General features: G+C 45.1%; 1 protein-coding gene across 7 annotated transcripts in view; it reads right to left on the minus strand.

Annotated features, from left to right (window-relative positions):
* The window catches only part of golga1 (golgin A1), a 117,648-nt gene that overhangs the window by 11,931 nt on the left and 87,282 nt on the right, over positions 1-18,435 (minus strand). For all 7 annotated transcript variants that reach the window (XR_011937654.1, XM_072488448.1, XM_072488447.1 and 4 more), the window contains exons 17-19: positions 11,367-11,469; positions 10,124-10,284; positions 7,508-7,648 (exon numbers count right to left, since the gene is read on the minus strand). Coding sequence is in view for 6 of the 7 variants with exons in the window: in XM_072488448.1 (XP_072344549.1) it covers positions 7,508-7,648; positions 10,124-10,284; positions 11,367-11,469 (405 nt within the window). In the remaining variant the exon portion in view is untranslated. The remainder of the gene's footprint in view (positions 1-7,507; positions 7,649-10,123; positions 10,285-11,366; positions 11,470-18,435) is intronic.

Genomic DNA, 18,435 nt, shown 5'->3' on the forward strand with positions numbered 1-18,435 from the left:
CTTCTCAGTCATATAGTTCCAGACATTGAAGAAAAAACTTAAAGGGGTGTGTCCCACGACGTAGTGCTGTCACAGCAGCCTCTGATACACCCACCTTGCCAGCAACTTCATCACTCAAGGATCGGGGCGTCAGTTTAAAGGCCACCCAACGCAAAGGCGTTCATCCTGGAAAGGGCTCCCAAGTGGTCTGCTCGCCAGGTGCATGCCCTGGGAGACCTAGTCGGGTTTGATGTTGTTCTGCCATCACACGGAGAGAGAGAGAGAGAGAGGAGGGACAGAATACCTGACGTTCAACTGGGGGGACGGTCATGCACTTACGCGATGTAAATAAACTGCCAGATGCAAATGGGAGAGGAAAATCCCAGCCTCTGTCTTTACCACAGGAAAGCACTATAATATAATCTTTATTAGTGTCACAAGTGGGCACATTAACACTGCAATGAAGTTACTGTGAAAAGCCCCTAGTCGCTCCGGCGCCTGTTAGGGTACACGGAGGGAGAATATAGAATGTCCAATTCACCTAACAGCACATTTTTCGGGATTTGTGGGAGGAAACCGGAGCGCCCGGAGGAAACCCACGCAGACATGGGGAGAACGTGCAGATTCCACACAGACAGTGACCTAAGCCTGGAATCGAACCCGGGTCCCTGTCGCAGGAATAAACTGCTGTATAATAAATTTTTTAAATGAGTATGTGGCCCATCATAGGTAGGTTATTTAAGTAATGGCAAAGCTGGTAAATCCTGCTCAAGCACTTCCTAGAGAAGAAGTCAGGGCCAGTAATCCTCGGCTGCTCTCAGACACCACTTTACATAGAATCTACTGGGATGAGTAACATTATAGTGATATTATAGGGCTAGTAAAGGTTCAGAGACACAAGCTTAGTGGAATTTAAAGCAATTCCCAGTAATGGTGACCGCGAGTATTGTAAAAAAACAATCTGGTTCACTTGTGCCCTTTAGGGGAGGAAATTTGCTACCTTTACTTAGTCTGGCATGCACATGATTTCCAACCCATAATGTGGTTGATTCTTAACTGGCCTTAAATGACCTAGCAAGTCATTCAGCTTTATCAAACCACGACACCTTTATTCAAAAGGGAGCGATCGGCCAGTTAGCCTAGCATTTGTCAGAGGAAAAATGTTAGAAGCTATTATTAAGAACAAAAAACAAAGAAAAGTACAGCACAGGAACAGGCCCTTCGGCCCTCCAAGCCCGTGCCGACCATACTGCCCGACTAAACTAAAATCTTCTACACTTCCTGGGTCCATATCCCTCTATTCCCATCCTATTCATGTATTTGTCAAGATGCCCCTTAAATGTCACTATCGTCCCTGCTTCCACCACCTCCTCCGGCAGCGAGTTCCAGGCACCCACTACCCTCTGTGTAAAACACTTGCCTCGTACAGCTCCTCTAAACCTTGCCCCTCGCACCTTAAACCTATGCCCCCTAGTAATTGACCCCTCTACCCTGGGGAAAAGCTTCTGACTATCCACTCTGTCTATGCCCCTCATAATTTTGTAGACCTCTATCAGTTCGCCCCTCAACCTCCGTCATTCCAGTGAGAACAAACCGAGTTTATTCAACCGCTCCTCATAGCTAATGCCCTCCTTACCAGGCAACATCCTGGAAAATCTCTTCTGCACCCTCTCTAAAGCCTCCACATCCTTCTGGTAGTGTGGCGACCAGAATTGAACACTATACTCCAAGTGCGGCCTAACTACGGTTCTATACAGCTGCAACATGACTTGCCAATTCTTATACTCAATGCCCTGGCCAATGAAGGCAAGCATGCCGTATGCCTTCTTGACTACCTTCTCCACCTGTGTTGCCCCTTTCAGTGACCTGTGGACCTGTACATCTAGTTTTCTCTGACTTACTTGAGGGTTCTACCATTCACTGTATTTAAGATGTTATAGCAAAGCATGTGGAAAAATTCAAGGTAATCAGGCAGAGTGAATGTGGTTTTGTGATAGGGAAATCATGTTTAAGCAATTTATTGGAGTATAAAGGAGTCTCCCGTGCTGTGGATAAAGTGGAACCAGTGGATGTTCTGCACTTAGATTTCCAGAAGGCATAAAGTGCCACATCAAAAGTTATTGCAGAAAATAAAAGCTCATGGTACAGGGGGCAACATATTGGCATGGATAGAAGATTGGCTGGCTAACAAGGAACAGTTGTCATAAGTTGATCTTTTTCTGGTTGTCAGGATGTAACAAGTGGTGTGCCACAGGGATCAGTCCTGGGGACTTTGCAAACGCAATGGGCCGAATGACCTTCTTCTGCACTGTAGGGATTCTATGAATTGGATGTAGGGACCAAAGGTATTGTTGCAAAATTTGCTGAACACAATGATAGGCAGGAAAGTAAATTGTGAAGAGGACATAAGAAGGCAACAAAGGGATACAAATAGGTTAAGCGAGTGAGCAAAGATCTGGCAAATGGAGTATAATGTGGGAAAATGTAAAATGGTCTATTTTGGCAGGAAGAATAAAAAATAAACTTATCTAAGTGGTGAGAAATTGTAAAGCTCGGAGATTCTGGGCGTCCTAGTCATGAATCAGAAAAGACTAGCATGCAGATAATAAAGCTAACAATATGTTATAGTTTGAGGGGAATTGATTTCAAAAGCAGGGAGGTTATGCTATTGTTGTACAGGGCACTGGTCATACCACATCTGGTGTTCTATGTACAGTCTCCTTATTTAAGGATAAATGTAAAAGCATTAGCAGCAGTTCAGAGAACGTTTACAAGACTAATACCCGAATTGGGCAGGTTGCATTATGAGCAAAGGCTAGTCTTGTATCGTCTGGAGTTTAGAAGAGTAAGAGGTGACTTGATTGAAACTTTTAAGATCCCAATGTGTCTTGACAGAGTGAAGGTGAAAAGGATGTTTTGTCTAGTTGGAAAATCTAGAACTAGGGTCACTGTTTAAAAATAAGATGTCTCTGATTTGGCTGGAGAGGAGTGAGATCTGTTGTGTAGCGTGTCTTGGCATGATGTAAGTATCCTTGGTTCACTGCCTCCTCTATACGATGATGTGGAGATGCCGGCGTTGGACTGGGGTGAGCACAGTACGAAGTCTTACAACACCAGGTTAAAGTCCAACAGGTTTGTTTCGATGTCACTAACTTTCGGAGCGCTGCTCCTTCCTCAGGTGAATGAAGAGGTCTGTTCCAGAAACACATATATAGACAAATTCAAAGATGCCAAACAATGCTAGGAATGCGAGCATTAGCAGGTGATTAAATCTTTACAGATCCAGAGATGGGGTAACCCCAGGTTAAAGAGGTGTGAATTGTCTCAAGCCAGGACAGTTGGTAGGATTTCGCAGGCCAGATGGTGGGGGATGAATGTAATGTGACATGAATCCCAGGTCCCGGTTGAGGCCGCACTCATGTGTGCGGAACTTGGCTATAAGTTTCTGCTCGGCGATTCTGCGTTGTCGCGGGTCCTGAAGGCCGCCTTGGAGAACGCTTACCCGGAGATCAGAGGCTGAATGCCCTTGACTGCTGAAGTGTTCCCCGACTGGAAGGGAACATTCCTGCCTGGTGATTGTTGCGCGGTGTCCGTTCATTCGTTGTCGCAGCGTCTGCATGGTCTCGCCAATGTACCACGCTTCGGGACATCCTTTCCTGTAGCGTATGAGGTAGACAACGTTGGCCGAGTCGCACGAGTATGTACCGCGTACCTGGTGGGTGGTGTTCTCACGTGTATTAGTGGTATCCATGTCGATGATCTGGCACGTCTTGCAGAGATTGCCATGACAGGGTTGTGTGGTGTCGTGGTCACTGTTCTGAAGACTGGGTAGTTTGCTGCACACAATGGTTCGTTTGAGGTTGCGCGGTTGTTTGAAGGCAAGTAGTGGGGGTGTGGGGATGACCTTGGCAAGATGTTCATCGTCATCAATGACGTGTTGAAGGCTGTGAAGAAGATGACGTAGTTTCTCCGCTCCGGGGAAGTACTGGACGACAAAGGGTATTCTGTCGGTTGTGTCCCATGTTTGTCTTCTGAGGAGGTCGGTCCGGTTTTTCGCTGTGGCGCGTTTTCCAACGCGCCACAGCGAAAAACCGGACCGACCTCCTCAGAAGACAAACATGGGACACAACCGACAGAATACCCTTTGTCGTCCAGTACTTCCCCGGAGCGGAGAAACTACGTCATCTTCTTCACAGCCTTCAACACGTCATTGATGACGATGAACATCTTGCCAAGGTCATCCCCACACCCCCACTACTTGCCTTCAAACAACCACGCAACCTCAAACGAACCATTGTGTGCAGCAAACTACCCAGTCTTCAGAACAGTGACCACGACACCACACAACCCTGTCATGGCAATCTCTGCAAGACGTGCCAGATCATCGACATGGATACCACTATTACACGTGAGAACACCACCCACCAGGTACGCGGTACATACTCGTGCGACTCGGCCAACGTTGTCTACCTCATACGCTACAGGAAAGGATGTCCCGAAGCGTGGTACATTGGCGAGACCATGCAGACGCTGCGACAACGAATAAACGGACATCGCGCAACAATCACCAGGCAGGAATGTTCCCTTCCAGTCGGGGAACACTTCAGCAGTCAAGGGCATTCAGCCTCTGATCTCCGGGTAAGCGTTCTCCAAGGCGGCCTTCAGGACCCGCGACAACGCAGAATCGCCGAGCAGAAACTTATAGCCAAGTTCCGCACACATGAGTGCGGCCTCAACCGGGACCTGGGATTCATGTCACATTACATTCATCCCCCACCATCTGGCCTGCGAAATCCTACCAACTGTCCTGGCTTGAGACAATTCACACCTCTTTAACCTGGGGTTACCCCATCTCTGGATCTGTAAAGATTTAATCACCTGCTAATGCTCGCATTCCTAGCATTGTTTGGCATCTTTGAATTTGTCTATACATGTGTTTCTGGAACAGACCTCTTCATTCACCTGAGGAAGGAGCAGCGCTCCGAAAGCTAGTGACATCGAAACAAACCTGTTGGACTTTAACCTGGTGTTGTAAGACTTCGTACTGTCCTCTATACGAGAGTGTACACTGCCAAGCCATGCCTTGTACCAATGGCGGCATCCTGTTGTCTCCCTTCTCCCATTGCTTGGAGGTATTGGGAGGTTGAGTTAGGTTTTTTCTTACCCCATAAGGATGGTATATTGTGTAGCTTTCTCTTTTTGGCCTTATGGAGGAGGGTATGCACCATAGGGCCATGTGCTCATGGCTTTATCTTGGTACCCTCTACTCTTTTTGGCAACCTTTCATTTTTCGAATGAAGGGAGACACTGCCTATAACGTTTGACAATGTAAACCAATTGTATGAATATTTGCTGGTCTTGTGTGTGATATATATAATGTGGAATGGTGCTCACAGTGCTGCATCATGTGATTGTGTGTAAGATATCTCTTTAGAATTTTCTTTCTATAAATTTAGAGTATCCAAATCTCTTTTTTTTCCCAATTAAGGGGCAATTTAGCGTGGCCAATCAACCTACCCTGCACATCTTTGGGTTTGTGGGGGGCGAGACACGGGGAGAGTGTGCAAACCCACATGGACAGTGACCCGGGTCCAGGATCAAAGCTGGGTCCTCAGGGGTGTGAGGCAGCAGTGCTAATCGCAGATTTATTTTTTTGTATTTCTTTGTCTTTACCTTGGGGTTAAAGAATTGCTGACTGGATCCTGCAAATGAACAGGCAGGTCTCATATCTGAGAAAAAAAAAGTTATAATATCTGATTGGTGTCTCTGGTATAAATGGAGTTGGGCGGGTCACTATCCGTGTGGAGTTTGTACATTCACCCCGTATCTACATGCGTCTCACTCCCACAACCCAAAGATGTGCAGGGTAGGTGGATTGGCCACGCTAAATTGCCCCTTAATTGGAAAAATTGAAAAAAAAATAATTGGAGTTGGGGGGAGGTATGTTCTGGTGCACGCCCAAACGGGGCACGAAAATTATTTCCTCGATTTTCTTTGGCAGTATGGGTAATCGCTAGACGAGAAGGTGTGCACCATTTTAATGGTTTCATGGCTTTATCCTCTTTTTAAAGGCTTGTTGAGTTATTTGTAAAAATGGAAAAACTCTAACAAAAATGTTTTAAAAAGGGGTCACTCATAAGACAGAGATGAGGAGATTTTTTTCTCTGAGGGGCATGAATCTTTGGAACTAAAAGTCAGTAGAAGTAAAGTCTTTGAATATTTTAAGGCAGAGCTATAGATTCTTGATTAACATGGGGGGGGTGAAAGGTTAACTGGGGCTAGGCAGGAATGTGGGGTTCAGGTTACAATCAAATCGGCCACAATCTTATAGAATGGTGGAGCGGGTGGGGGGGGGTTCCGCGAGTGTCTTATTCCTGCTCCTAATTCATATGTTTGCTACAGAAAAGTTAATTAAGAATAAAACCAGACAGACTACCCTGCATCAACCAATGCATCTGAAATAACAAAGACACATCGTGTCCAGCCGATCCTGCAAATCATCCTCACTAACATCTGGTGACTTGTGCCAAAATTGGGACTGCTGCCCTACAAACTAGTCAAGCAACAGCCTAACATAATCATACCCACTGAATCGTACCTTATAACCAATGTCCCAGATGCTTTCATCACCATCCCAGAGTATGCCTGGTCACATGGGCAGGGCATACTGGTCAGAGGTGGTGGCACAGTGGCCTATAGTTTGGAGGGAGTGGCCCTGCGAAACTTCAGCATCGACACCAGACCCCATAAATCTCATGACATCAGATCAAATGCACAAACCTCATCTTGATTGCCACCTAACTCCCAATCCTCAACTAATGAATCAATGGTCCTTCATGTCGAACACTACTTGAAAATAAGCACTGAGAATGTGCTCTGGGTGGGTACTTCAATCACAGCATCTGTCAAATTTGTCCTTTCAGGAGGTAGAAGACACAAGGGCAGCAAATCCATTGTGATCACCAACACATGCAAGTTCCCCTCCAAACCACACGCCATCCTGATTTGGAACGATATTGCTGTTCTACTCATATGTCTTAGCTTTTCCAAACAACAGAGGCTCCCTGTCCAACAATCATGGAAGGCAGAGGCCTTTTCCATCTGTGAAAAGTCAATAGCATGTGGACACTTCCCAAGGGGTAAAGAAAAGATCGGGCAAAAACTTGGAAGATGGCGAACAATGTTGGAAACTGCGAATTTGTCAGGAAGAATAGAACGACAACAAATCGCCCACTCCTGCTCCTAAGTCCTGTGCTCCTATTCGTCATAATGAAACCTACGGACTGTAGTAACCCAAAGAATAGATTGTAGATAGAAAAAGGTGTATATTTTAACTGGCTAATGACAAGAATATAATTTTTAAGGTAAACGGTTATAACATTAAAAAAAACAAAGGTAAATTGTTCCAACATTTAAAGAAAAAAACTAAGTAATCCTCTGCATATGAGCCTTCTAACATGTGGAGAGGTTGTCACAAAGTGATGCAGCTTACAAACTACGTGATGTATACATTTGCTGTGTAGCTAACCTTGTTTTTCTCGATCAACTGCTTTTCCAAATCTTGGTTGACATGCTGGAGTTGTAAGGTATATGCGACCGTCACCTCTCCATTCTGTCCTTTCTCATCATGTTCATTGAGGGCAGCCACCTCTGCTTCTAGATCTTGCACCTGTCAGGAGGAACTTGCATTTCTTTAATGGTTCACAGATACAAAGTTATGTATCCCGATGGCCAGGACAGAAAATACACAAAAGGCGACAATAAATATTTGAATAAATACTTTCTTACAGGAGGGAAACACAACCTCCTCTTTCCACATTATAAAAGCACATTACGTCAAATCTAATTCCCTAAAGGAAAGTGAGCACCAGGTCTTTCTTTTCCAAGTTAAAAATAATAATAAAGTACCAACCTATCCTGGGCTCTCCTATCCTTGGTTTCAACATTGCTTGGTTAAGGAATCTGCCAGTGTTCTTGATCACTACCCAGCAGCTCCTGTGAGAAGTCTGTGCTCACATATGAAAAATGGCCATTATGGCAAAATATCATTGGATGACGAGGCTATCGGACCCGAGGCTATCGGCCCATATTAGTTAGTTAAACTCCTTCTGGTGAAATAAGGAGCTAGAAATGGTTAGGAAAACTGCCAAATTTTAAAAGCTCACCAAACAGTAACTGACCCATGATCAAAGCCACTGCCTTCAATGTTTATCATACCATGTGAAATTACCGTCAGATAACAGCACTCCACATTGCTCCCCTTATACCAGCCCATTTAGTTTTAGAGACATCTGCCATGGATAAAGTCTTTCTGGGCCACCCTGGCTGCTGCCTATTTTGTGAATAGTGGAGAAAAGTTTGGACAGAGGATAAATGGATAAATCTAGCAGATTCTAGATAAAGGCTGGGCTGTGACCACTGGGACTCATAACTGGAAAGTATTGCAAAACAAATTTCATTAAGTAAAATATATGCTGGATGAGTGCTATAACCTGTGTTACATGTTGATGCCTAATGGCCTTCAAGGAATAGCAACACTGTCTTACTTTCATTGATTTCCCCACTTTCAAGGGAACAGATCTGCTTGAAAAATCAGAGTCTTTGGCTACAATAATGGCTTTGGGGTCAGCCAACGCATTGTAACAGGTCAATGTGCTTGTTAAAAAGGTGACATATCAAAAGTTCCCACAAAATCTCACAAATGGCAAAATTGTGAACGATGAACATGGTTTTTAATGATAGTCAATTTATCTTTGGTAATCTCTCACTAAAGAGTATGATTGCCTACCAAAGAAACTTCATGTCACTGGTTAGGAGTTATGTGGGTCCTTACATGCTTGATGAGCCATAACCTAGAGCTGTATCTTCGTCCACACACTTGGCAAGTGTTTCCAGGAGGTGGGATCGGTCCTTGGACTTTGCTGGTATTTCTGTCTCAGACTCCTTTCCGGGCCTCCTCTTGCTGTCAGGTGCCCTCGAAGAAATGTGTCCCTTCGATCAGGAGGTTCCTCTAAGTATGTCTCCCAAGCGTTGATAACTATGCTGCATTTCTTGAGGTAAACCTTCAGGGTGTCTTGAAGTGCTTCCTTTGTCCGACTCTCGTTCAGGAGCCTTCCTTGAGCTGGGCAAAAAGATTCGCTTTGGCAGTTCGGACACTGGCATCCTAAGCTAATGGCTGACCCAGTGGAGTTGGTTTCGGATGAACATAGCCTCGACGCTGGTGCTCTTGGCTCCTTCAAGGATATCAGTATGCCTGCCCTCCCAGCTGATGCATAGAATCCTCATGCAGCATTGATGGTATCTCTCCAGGACCTTGAAGTGGCATCTGTATATCGTCCAGCTTTCTGAGCCCTATAGAGTTGAGAGGATGACTCCTTGTATTCGAGGATCTTGGTGTCAGCACGATGTCGCGGTCAACAAAGGCTCTCACCCGTAGGCGTCTGAATGAGTTGGTTGCAGATTTGATACAAGGTTGGATCTCAACATTGATGTCAGCCTTAGAGGGGAGGTGGCTCCACAGATATGGGTAATGTTCCACTTTTGCGAGGGTTTCTCTGCTGACTTGTTGGAGAGAGGGACTGGATCTTGCCCTGGGGCAGGTTGGTAAAAGGTTAAGTTTTAAAAGTTTTCCGTCGACCTTGTAGATGATGTCCACTCCAGAAAGGTGCTTAACAAAGAGAATTAGATGTCTATGACCAGGACGAATGGTAGGAATCCACTTCCAGAGACTTCCAAAGAAAACGTGGATAAGCAAACACTGCTCACGTAATGGCCGATGCAGTATACAAAGCGTGGGTAAATGAATATGTGAACAAGGAAGTCCCAAAGGGTGGGACTTTACTGCATTGCAGGATAGTTATTTGTATAATCTCTCCTTCAACATATTCTTTGTAATGTATATGAATGTATGTAGATATGGAACTATGAAAATGCTCCCAAAATATCTATATCTGAGAGATTGCTTCTTTCTCACAATATGGCTGAATATCAATTCAGAAAAAATGACAAGTTGACTTCACACATTAGCAAGAAGAAATCCTGATCCATAGTTGTATTATAGTACATCCAACAATTTGCAGTAACATGCTGTACAGAAATTAACATGTTTAAGTTGTACACATGGTTGAGAAAGAAGACAGCCTACCTTCCTCTGGCTGTCTTCCAGGAGTTCCCGTCTCTCGGCCAACTGCAACTGAAGATCACTCAACTGGCTCTGAACTGCCTCCTCTCTTGCTGTTGATGAACCATTAGCAGTTTCAGTTTCTATTTGCAGCTGATGCATCTGTGTTATCAAAGATTCATGGTCTAGAGGAATGTAAAAAATATTTTCTAAGACTTGGGATGTAATTAAACATGTAATTAAGAACCATTCAACCCTTTCAAGAATAAAGCATTACTCAATCAATACACAGAATCAGCCACAAAACAGATCTACAAAGATTTATATTTCTTGTATGTTTCCTTCAGTATTCTTTGCTACAGGCATAAATATTGCAAATATATACAGTGTGCCTCTGAAAATCAAAACTTTGAACCACAATGAATTGCTGCATTTTATAATCTTTTCCAGTATCCCATTTCATACTGCTTGTTCCATAACCGTCCCTACATGGCAAACAGGCCTAAGCGTTTGCTGTGTTATAATTAACTGCTAAGGGTGCACAAGAGCAAATCAAGGAAAACTACAAAATAAAAGCAAGATACTACAAATGCCGAAATTCTGAAATAAAGACAGAAAGTGCTGGAAAAACGTAACCGGTCTGACAGTATGTGGAGACAGAAACAGAGTTAATGATTTGCATCCTACATGGCTCTTGGTTAGAACTGAAGAGATGTAGAAATGTGGTGGGTTTTATGTGGAAAAAGGGGAAGGGTCAGGCGGAACAAAAAGGAAGGTCAGTGATAAGTAACGTTGTGACTTTTCTGTGGGCAAGCACCTAACATTGCCCAACACCTCTTCCAAAAATCATGGTCCTGGTCATGCGTTCACCCAGAAAGCAACAGAACATGCTGCTTTAAAAGGGGAAAAGCTTTGGAGCTGTACCTGATTTAGTGCAAACCTGAGAATAATAAAAGCTGTCGACAACCAAATAGCTATTTTAATAATTGTGGTAAATGCATTCACCTTGTACACTCTGCATTAATACTTGGATTTCATTTTTCTCTTGTTCAAATGAAATTATCCATATTTTTCAGAGGCCACAGCTAAAGGTCAAGCTAAACTTGTTCCCATATTTAGAGCTTAAAATGCAGTTGAAGGCTTATAGGTTTCATAAGAACTAGTAGCAGGAGTAGGCCATCTGGCCTCTCGAGCCTGCTCTGCCATGAATCTTTCCTACCATTTTCCTTCAAACATTTTCATCTTAAATAATTAAATATTTTCAAACCTTGCTCAAGTTTCTTGAAATCTTCTTGCATTTTGATTAATTCTTTGTCTTTCTGGAACACTGAAGCATTTTTTTCATCCAGCGTTTCTGTCAATTTTAACACCTATCAATGAAAAAATAACTAGTGTTACATTATTCAGCACACTTTTACCAGCACCTTAGGGAATAGCTCAGATCTAAAATACAAGCATGAGAATCACAAATCTCCTTGCCTACAGAAGTAATGTGCAGATTTTTATGGTACCCTGCTGGCAGGTTTGCAGCCAGAGGGCTCAGAAAATACCCTGAGAGGCATTCCTGTCACCCTACCATGTATCCTCAACCTGTCCACACATTTACAGGGGAAGGACCGGGGGGGGGGGGGAAGAGGTTGGCAGCTTAGAACAGCCTGCCCATGCCCATATGGTGGTCAATAATTGACTACTTAAGGGCCGCTTCCTGCCCACTCTCAAAATTTGATGCTGGCTCTTGTGCTTCAGGTGGGAAAGAGGGGTGCTTCACTCAAGTGCCCCCTTTCCACCAGGCATGATACACACCGCGCCCCCCCCCCCCACCCCCCCCCCCCCTCCCCTCAGTGGTCTCTCCATTAACAGCACCATCCTCAATGAGCCTCCCCTCCCTGCCGTGAAAACACCACCATTGTTAGCTGGTCCTGGACTCTGGGACTTGGAGCTGTGAATAACAGGTAAGCTCTTTCCTTCTTTTTCTTTTTTTATTTAGAGGGGATGGCAGGGAAGGCAGTGCAATGTTCCTCCTGCAGAATGTTTGAGGTGAGGGACGCTGTCAGTGTCCCTGCTGATTTCACCTGTGGGAAGTGCACCCATCTCCAGCTCCTTCAGAAACCGCGTTAGGGAATTAGGGAACTGGCGCTGGAGCTGGATGAACTTCGGATCATTCGGGAGGCAGAGGTGGTCATAGATAGTAGCTTCAGGGATGTAGTTACTCCGAAGAACCAAGGTAGATGGGTGACGGTGAGAGGGGCTGGGGGTTTAAACTAATTTGTCAGGGGGCTGGGAAAACGAGCTGTGTTCCAGAAGCCAGTGTCGAGAGTAGTGAGGTACTGAGGAGGGTATCAAGGTCGCAGGAGTGTACTGTCAGACAGAAAAGTGGGTTGAAGTGTGTCTACTTCAATGCAAGGAGCACCCGGAATAAGGTAGGTAAACTTGGAGCGTGGATTGGTATTTGGGACTACGATGTTGTGGCCATTACAGAGACATGGTTAGAACAGGGACAGGAATGGTTGTTGGACGTTCCGGGGTATAGATGTTTCCGTAAGAGTAGGGAAGGTGGTAAAAGAGGTGGAGGAGTAGCATTGTTAATCAAGGATAGTTTAACAGCTGCAGAAAGGTAGTTTGAAGGGGATCTGCCTACTGAGGTAATATGGGGCGAAGTTAGAAATAGGAAAGGAGCGGTCACATTGTTAGGAGTTTTCTATAGGCCCCCAAATAGTAATAGAGATGTGGAGGAAGCAATTGCAAAACAGATTATGGATAGGTGTGGTGGTTTCAGGGTAGTTGCCATGGGTGACTTTAACTTTCCAAATATTGATTGGAACCTTTATAGGTCTAACAGTTCAGATGGGGCAGTTTTTGTACAGTGTGTGCAGGAGGGTTTCCTGACACAATATATGGATAGGCGCCCCAATATTTACGTGAGCTTGAGGGTCCCCCACAACCCCACCCATGGGCAATGCCACCCCTCCATTACTCCCCCTCCCCCATTGCCCCACACACCCCTTTACCCCAGCCCCTCCCATTAACCCACCCCATCCAAGTAAAGACACCCCACTTTGGGGTCGCTGAAGGCTCCTCCTTTTCAGGCCTTTCCCCCCCCCCCCCCCCCCCCCCCCGTACAGGATCCCCAGCAGTGCCAGGGTGATACTGTCATGTCAACCTGGCAGTGCCAAGGTGCCAGGAGAGTCAGGGTGCCACTCTGCATTGTCCCTGACCACAGAGGGGCCTGCAATGGCCTGGGAGACCTCCTCCCAGGTCCGTGACGCCTGGTCCATATTGTGTGGACCAGTACTAATTGGCACCCATGTGACCTCTCACTGGGGAGTGGGTTAGATCACGGGAGGCTGTTAGATCGGGCTTCTGTCTCGCTAATGAAATGGAGATTGCCCATAATTGGCCTCAAATAACTTCACGCCGTGTCGAGGCAGAATTCGGATCTTGCCACCAGGAGTGAGCCGGTTAGATCGCAAACTACTTTGGTCCAGCGCAGTTCCCGATTTGGGCCTCTCCCATGATGTAATTGACCTGCACGGATCCTCGCTGGGCACAACGTAGCCGTTAAATCGCATCCAATAGCTTTCCAAGATATGTGTTGCAAGTATTTGGTCCTCTTCATCTCAACTATAATTACAACTATCCTTCTGTTCCCAACTAAATATTTATCCAGTTCTTGTATTAATCAAGTAGTTGATTTTTAAAGTAACATATTTAACCGTCTCTAATTTTCTTACGCTGAATTATTTTACTTTTCACATGTTAAACAAAGCTTATGGGATTGTACCCACTCACGCTATCTCAAGAACTTCTTTCCTTGAAATCTGGGCACGTTTTCTCCAACAAGTGTGGAAAATTAACTACACGCTCTATACGGTAATTTCTTTAGCTATTGGACTTGGCTTTTGCCTCAAAGATCTCACTCCAATTGTTGAATATACTAGTGTTCTAGGGTTTTTGAAAGTGCAGGCTGTGACCCGCGGGTGGTTGTCAGAAGCGTCGCAGGGCCTGTGGCCGATAACAATTCTGTAATTCATAGGGAGAAGCCACTCCCCTGTAAAAACAAGAATTTAACAAGACTCAACTTGAATACTGGCCCACCTGGCCGCGCTATCTATACTGTGCGTCGAGGACAGAACTGTTTTTAATTTGCTCCAACTTTGTGTGGATAAGACAGGGAAACTGGAACTTCCCCACTCCAGGCTCAAGAACTAACTGGGATCGAATCTCAAATTTAAACACAAAACCATGAGAAAGATTTGGTTTGTCTGAATTGTAAAAAGAACAACTTGCAGAAGTCTCAAATAAAACTGCTCTATAGTTTTTGATATAAAAGGGACTTGATACTCTGTGTGTTTGCCAATTTTCAAATACCGACAACATCTTTGTACTGAGTCAAATATTAATGACTTGACTGTAGATACGGTGCGCACAATCCTGTCCTATGGATTTACAAAACCCAGAACTCCCCCAGTATAACACCATACCAGGACGAGAGATACTGTACTGATATACATGCAATGTATTTAAAGGTTGAAGGTCGGCGGATGTGTTTGAATTTGGACTGGTTATCGATGCCTTGGCAACTTGATAAACTTCCACCTTCCCCAAAATCTGAGCTACTGCTGGAAGCTTTACTGTCAGCCATTTTATATATTCCCTGATATACCAGCAATTGTGCTTATTGCCTGTATGCGTAATTAGTGTTTCTGGATCTTCCTTCATAGCAGTTTTTGCACTAGTGATAACATAAGGCTATGAAATGTCCTGTGGTGTGTTGTTACTTAGCTACTGTAAATTTCCATGCCCTTTAATCTCTTAAAATAATCAGATTCTCAGCCACCACACATTGTACCGTGCAGACAGCACCTTATAAAGCTGGTAGTGCTGTCTGATAACTTTTGACTGATAACAGAAAGCAGAACATGTCTCATGCTGTGGAATATTGATTGTTCCCGCTCTCCTTCAACAATCAGAGCAAGTGTAATTGGTCTATGATCTTCACGCTCTGTTGTTGAAATTCTATTCCAAGCAGTTTTCCGTAATCCTGTCTCATTGTAATCAAAGCGCAAGAACTTCAACTGTGTATTCTAATTGGAAATATCAATAGTGCAGTGAGTTTACTAACTCAGATGCCTGCTTCTGTAACTTCACCGTGTCACCACGAATTTTCCTGGGTGGATTGAGGAGCAGGAAGAGGTGGTAGGGGACGCTGGAAGCACTCTTTTAGATGTGACCAATTAAAAAGCCACCTCTGGAAGCCGTGTCCAAATGGGGACAGCGTCCAGGTTTCAACATCAGAGGGTCCATTCTGCACATCATGTGAAAAGGACCACTGCTACCCTTGCAGTGTGGTTGCTGCTGATGGGCCAGCAGTATATGTGTCAGTGACACCATGGAGGCACCTTCAGTGGGAGGGAATCAACTGCCTTTGCAGCTAGAACTACATTATTGGAGACACTCCACGAAGTGACTGCAATGGCAGGTCTTCTGGTTGGGGAGACATGAGCACATTTACGGTGCCACAACTGAAGACGAGAAAACAATTAACTTCTGTAAAAACTTTGTTCAATGCCCATCTATCTGATTAATGACAATCAGAATAGTATGGTTACCAGTTGGCTGTGGAGCAATTTTAATGTCAGCATTCATCAATATTGATTAACTTGTTTTGAATAGTGTACTTTAAAGTTGAAAAACTTGCATCAAGGAATTGCATTTCATCCAATTATAAATCAAGATTTTAATATCATCATCTTCAGATTTATGGCTGCTTTATTTACAAGTATGACATATGGCTCTCTCAGTGATATGTGGGGCGGGATTTACCGGCTGTTCACGTTGGCTGAAAATTCCGGTTCCAGGCCGCCGCACGGATTTCCTCAAAGAGCGTGAGGGGAGCCGGGAGTTTACAAAGAGTGTAGCTGATTGGGAGCAGAGTCGGAGGGCGGAGTTCCAGCTGGTTCAAAGGGCAGAATCTCAGTTACATTCTGTAAGGTAAGAGTTATTTTTTTTTGTAGGGGGCAACAAGCTATATTTGTCTCATTCAGCACAATCACCAATTTTAGAGGGTTCACTTAAGAGAGTAGCAGCAGTATATATATATTTTTTTAAGGGCCTAACGGGTGTTTAATCTTTATTTTTAAAATGTATTTATTTCTTCTCCTTTTAAATCGCTGTGAATTCAGATCCGAGGGGATGGAAGCTAGGGCAGTTGCATGCTCCTCCTGTAGGATATAGGTGATGAGGGACACCACTGGTATCCCCGCTGACTACACCTGCGGGAAGTGCACTTAACTCCACCTCCTCGGAGACCGCATTAGGGAACTGGAGCTGGAGCAACTTCGGATCATCCGGGAGGCAAAGTGGGTGATAGAGAGGAGTTACAGGGAGGTAGCCACACCCAAGGTTCAGGACAGGAGTAGCTGGATTACAGTCAGGGGAAGGAAAGGGAATGGGCAGACAGTACAGGTATCCCCATGGCTGTTCCCCTTCAAAACAAATATACTGTTTTGGATGCTGTTGGGGGGAGGGACCTACCAGGGGAAGGCCATAGCGGCCCGGGTCTCTGACAATGAGCCTGGTTCTGTGGCTCAGAAGGGAAGGGGGGAGAATAGAAAAGTGATAGTGTTAAGAGAATCAATGGTTAGGGGAATGGATAGGAGATTCTGTGGTCGCGAACGAGACTCCGGGAAGGTATGTTCACTCCCGGGTGCCCGGGTCAGCGATGTCTCGGATCGTGCTTAGAGGATTCTTAAGGGGGATTCTTAACCAGAAGCTGTGATGCACATAGGCACCAACGACATAGCTAAGAAAAGGGATGAGGATCTAAAAAGTAATTTTAGGGAGTTAGGTTGGAAGCTAAAGAGCAGGACAGGCAGAGTAGTAATCTCAGGATTGCTACCGGTGCCACGTGCAAGTGAGGAAAAGAACAGAGAGCGAGTGCATCTGAACATGTGGCTACAGGGCTGGTGCAGGAGGGAAGGCTTCAGATATGTAGATCATTGGGATACCTTCTGGGGAAGGTGGGACCTGTAGAAGGACAGGTTGCACCTAAACTGGAGGGGCACCAATATCCTGGGTGGGAGGTTTGCTAGAGCACTTCGGGAGGGTTTAAACTAGTTTGGCAGGGGGATGGGTACCAGAGCGATGGATCAGAGGATAGGGTAGCTGTTGACCAGGCAGAAATAGTATGCAGCGAGTCTGTGAGGAAGGATAAGACAGTTGATAGGGCAAAGTTGCACTCAGTGGGATGGGTTAAAGTGTGTCTGTTTCAATGCAAGGAGTGTCAGGACATAAGGGAGATAAACTTAAGAGCATGGACTTGGAACTACGATGTTGTGGCCATTACGGAGACATAGATTTCACATGGGGGGTGAATGGTTGTTAGATATTCCTGGGTTTAGATGTTTTAAGAAGAATAGGGAGGGAGGTAAAAGAGGAGGGGGAGTGGCACTGTTAATTAGGGAGTGCATCACAGCTGCGGAAAAGGAGGTAGTCGAGGAGGGTTTGTTTACTTAGACAGTATGGGTGGAAGTCAGAAACAAGAAAGGAGCAGTCACTTTATTGGGAGTTTTCTATAGATGCCCCAATAGCAGCAGAGCGATGGAGGAACAGATTGGGCAGCAGATCTTGGAAAGGTGCAGAAATAACAGACATGTTGTCATGGGTGACTTCAACTTCCCTAATATTGACTGGAACCTCCTTAGTGCAAATGGATTGGATGGAGCAGATTTTGTCAGGTGTGTACAGGAAGGATTCCTGATTCAATATGTAGATAGGCCGACGATGGGGGAGGCATTATTGGATTTGGTGCTTGACAACGAACCAGGCCAGGTGTCAGATGTCTCGGTGGGAGAGCATTTCGGTGACAGTGACTACAACTCCTTGACCTTTACCAGAGTCATGGAGAGGGATAGGAACAGACAGTATGGGAAGGTATTTAATTGGGGGAGGGGAAATTATACTGCTATTAGACAGGAGCGGAGGAGCATAAATTGGGAACAGTTGTTCTCAGGGACATGCACAACAGTAATGTGGAGGTTGTTTAAGGTGAAATGAAATGAAAATCGCTTATTGTCACAAGTAGGCTTCAATGAAGTTACTGTGGAAAGCCCCTAGTCGCCACATTCCGGCGCCTGTTCGGGAAGGCTGGTACGGTGCACTTGCTGCGAGTGCTGGATAGTTTTGTCCCGCTGAGACAAGAAAGGAATGGTAAGGTGAAGGAGCCTTGGATGACAAGAGAGGCGGAGCTTCTAGTCAAGAGGAAGAAGGAAGCTTACATAAGGTTGAGGAAGCAAGGATCTGGCACGGCTCTAGAGGGTTACAAGGTAGCCAGGAAG

The sequence above is a fragment of the Scyliorhinus torazame genome, chromosome 22 (genome assembly GCF_047496885.1).
Source record: "Scyliorhinus torazame isolate Kashiwa2021f chromosome 22, sScyTor2.1, whole genome shotgun sequence".
Classification (NCBI taxonomy): Eukaryota; Metazoa; Chordata; class Chondrichthyes; order Carcharhiniformes; family Scyliorhinidae; genus Scyliorhinus; species Scyliorhinus torazame.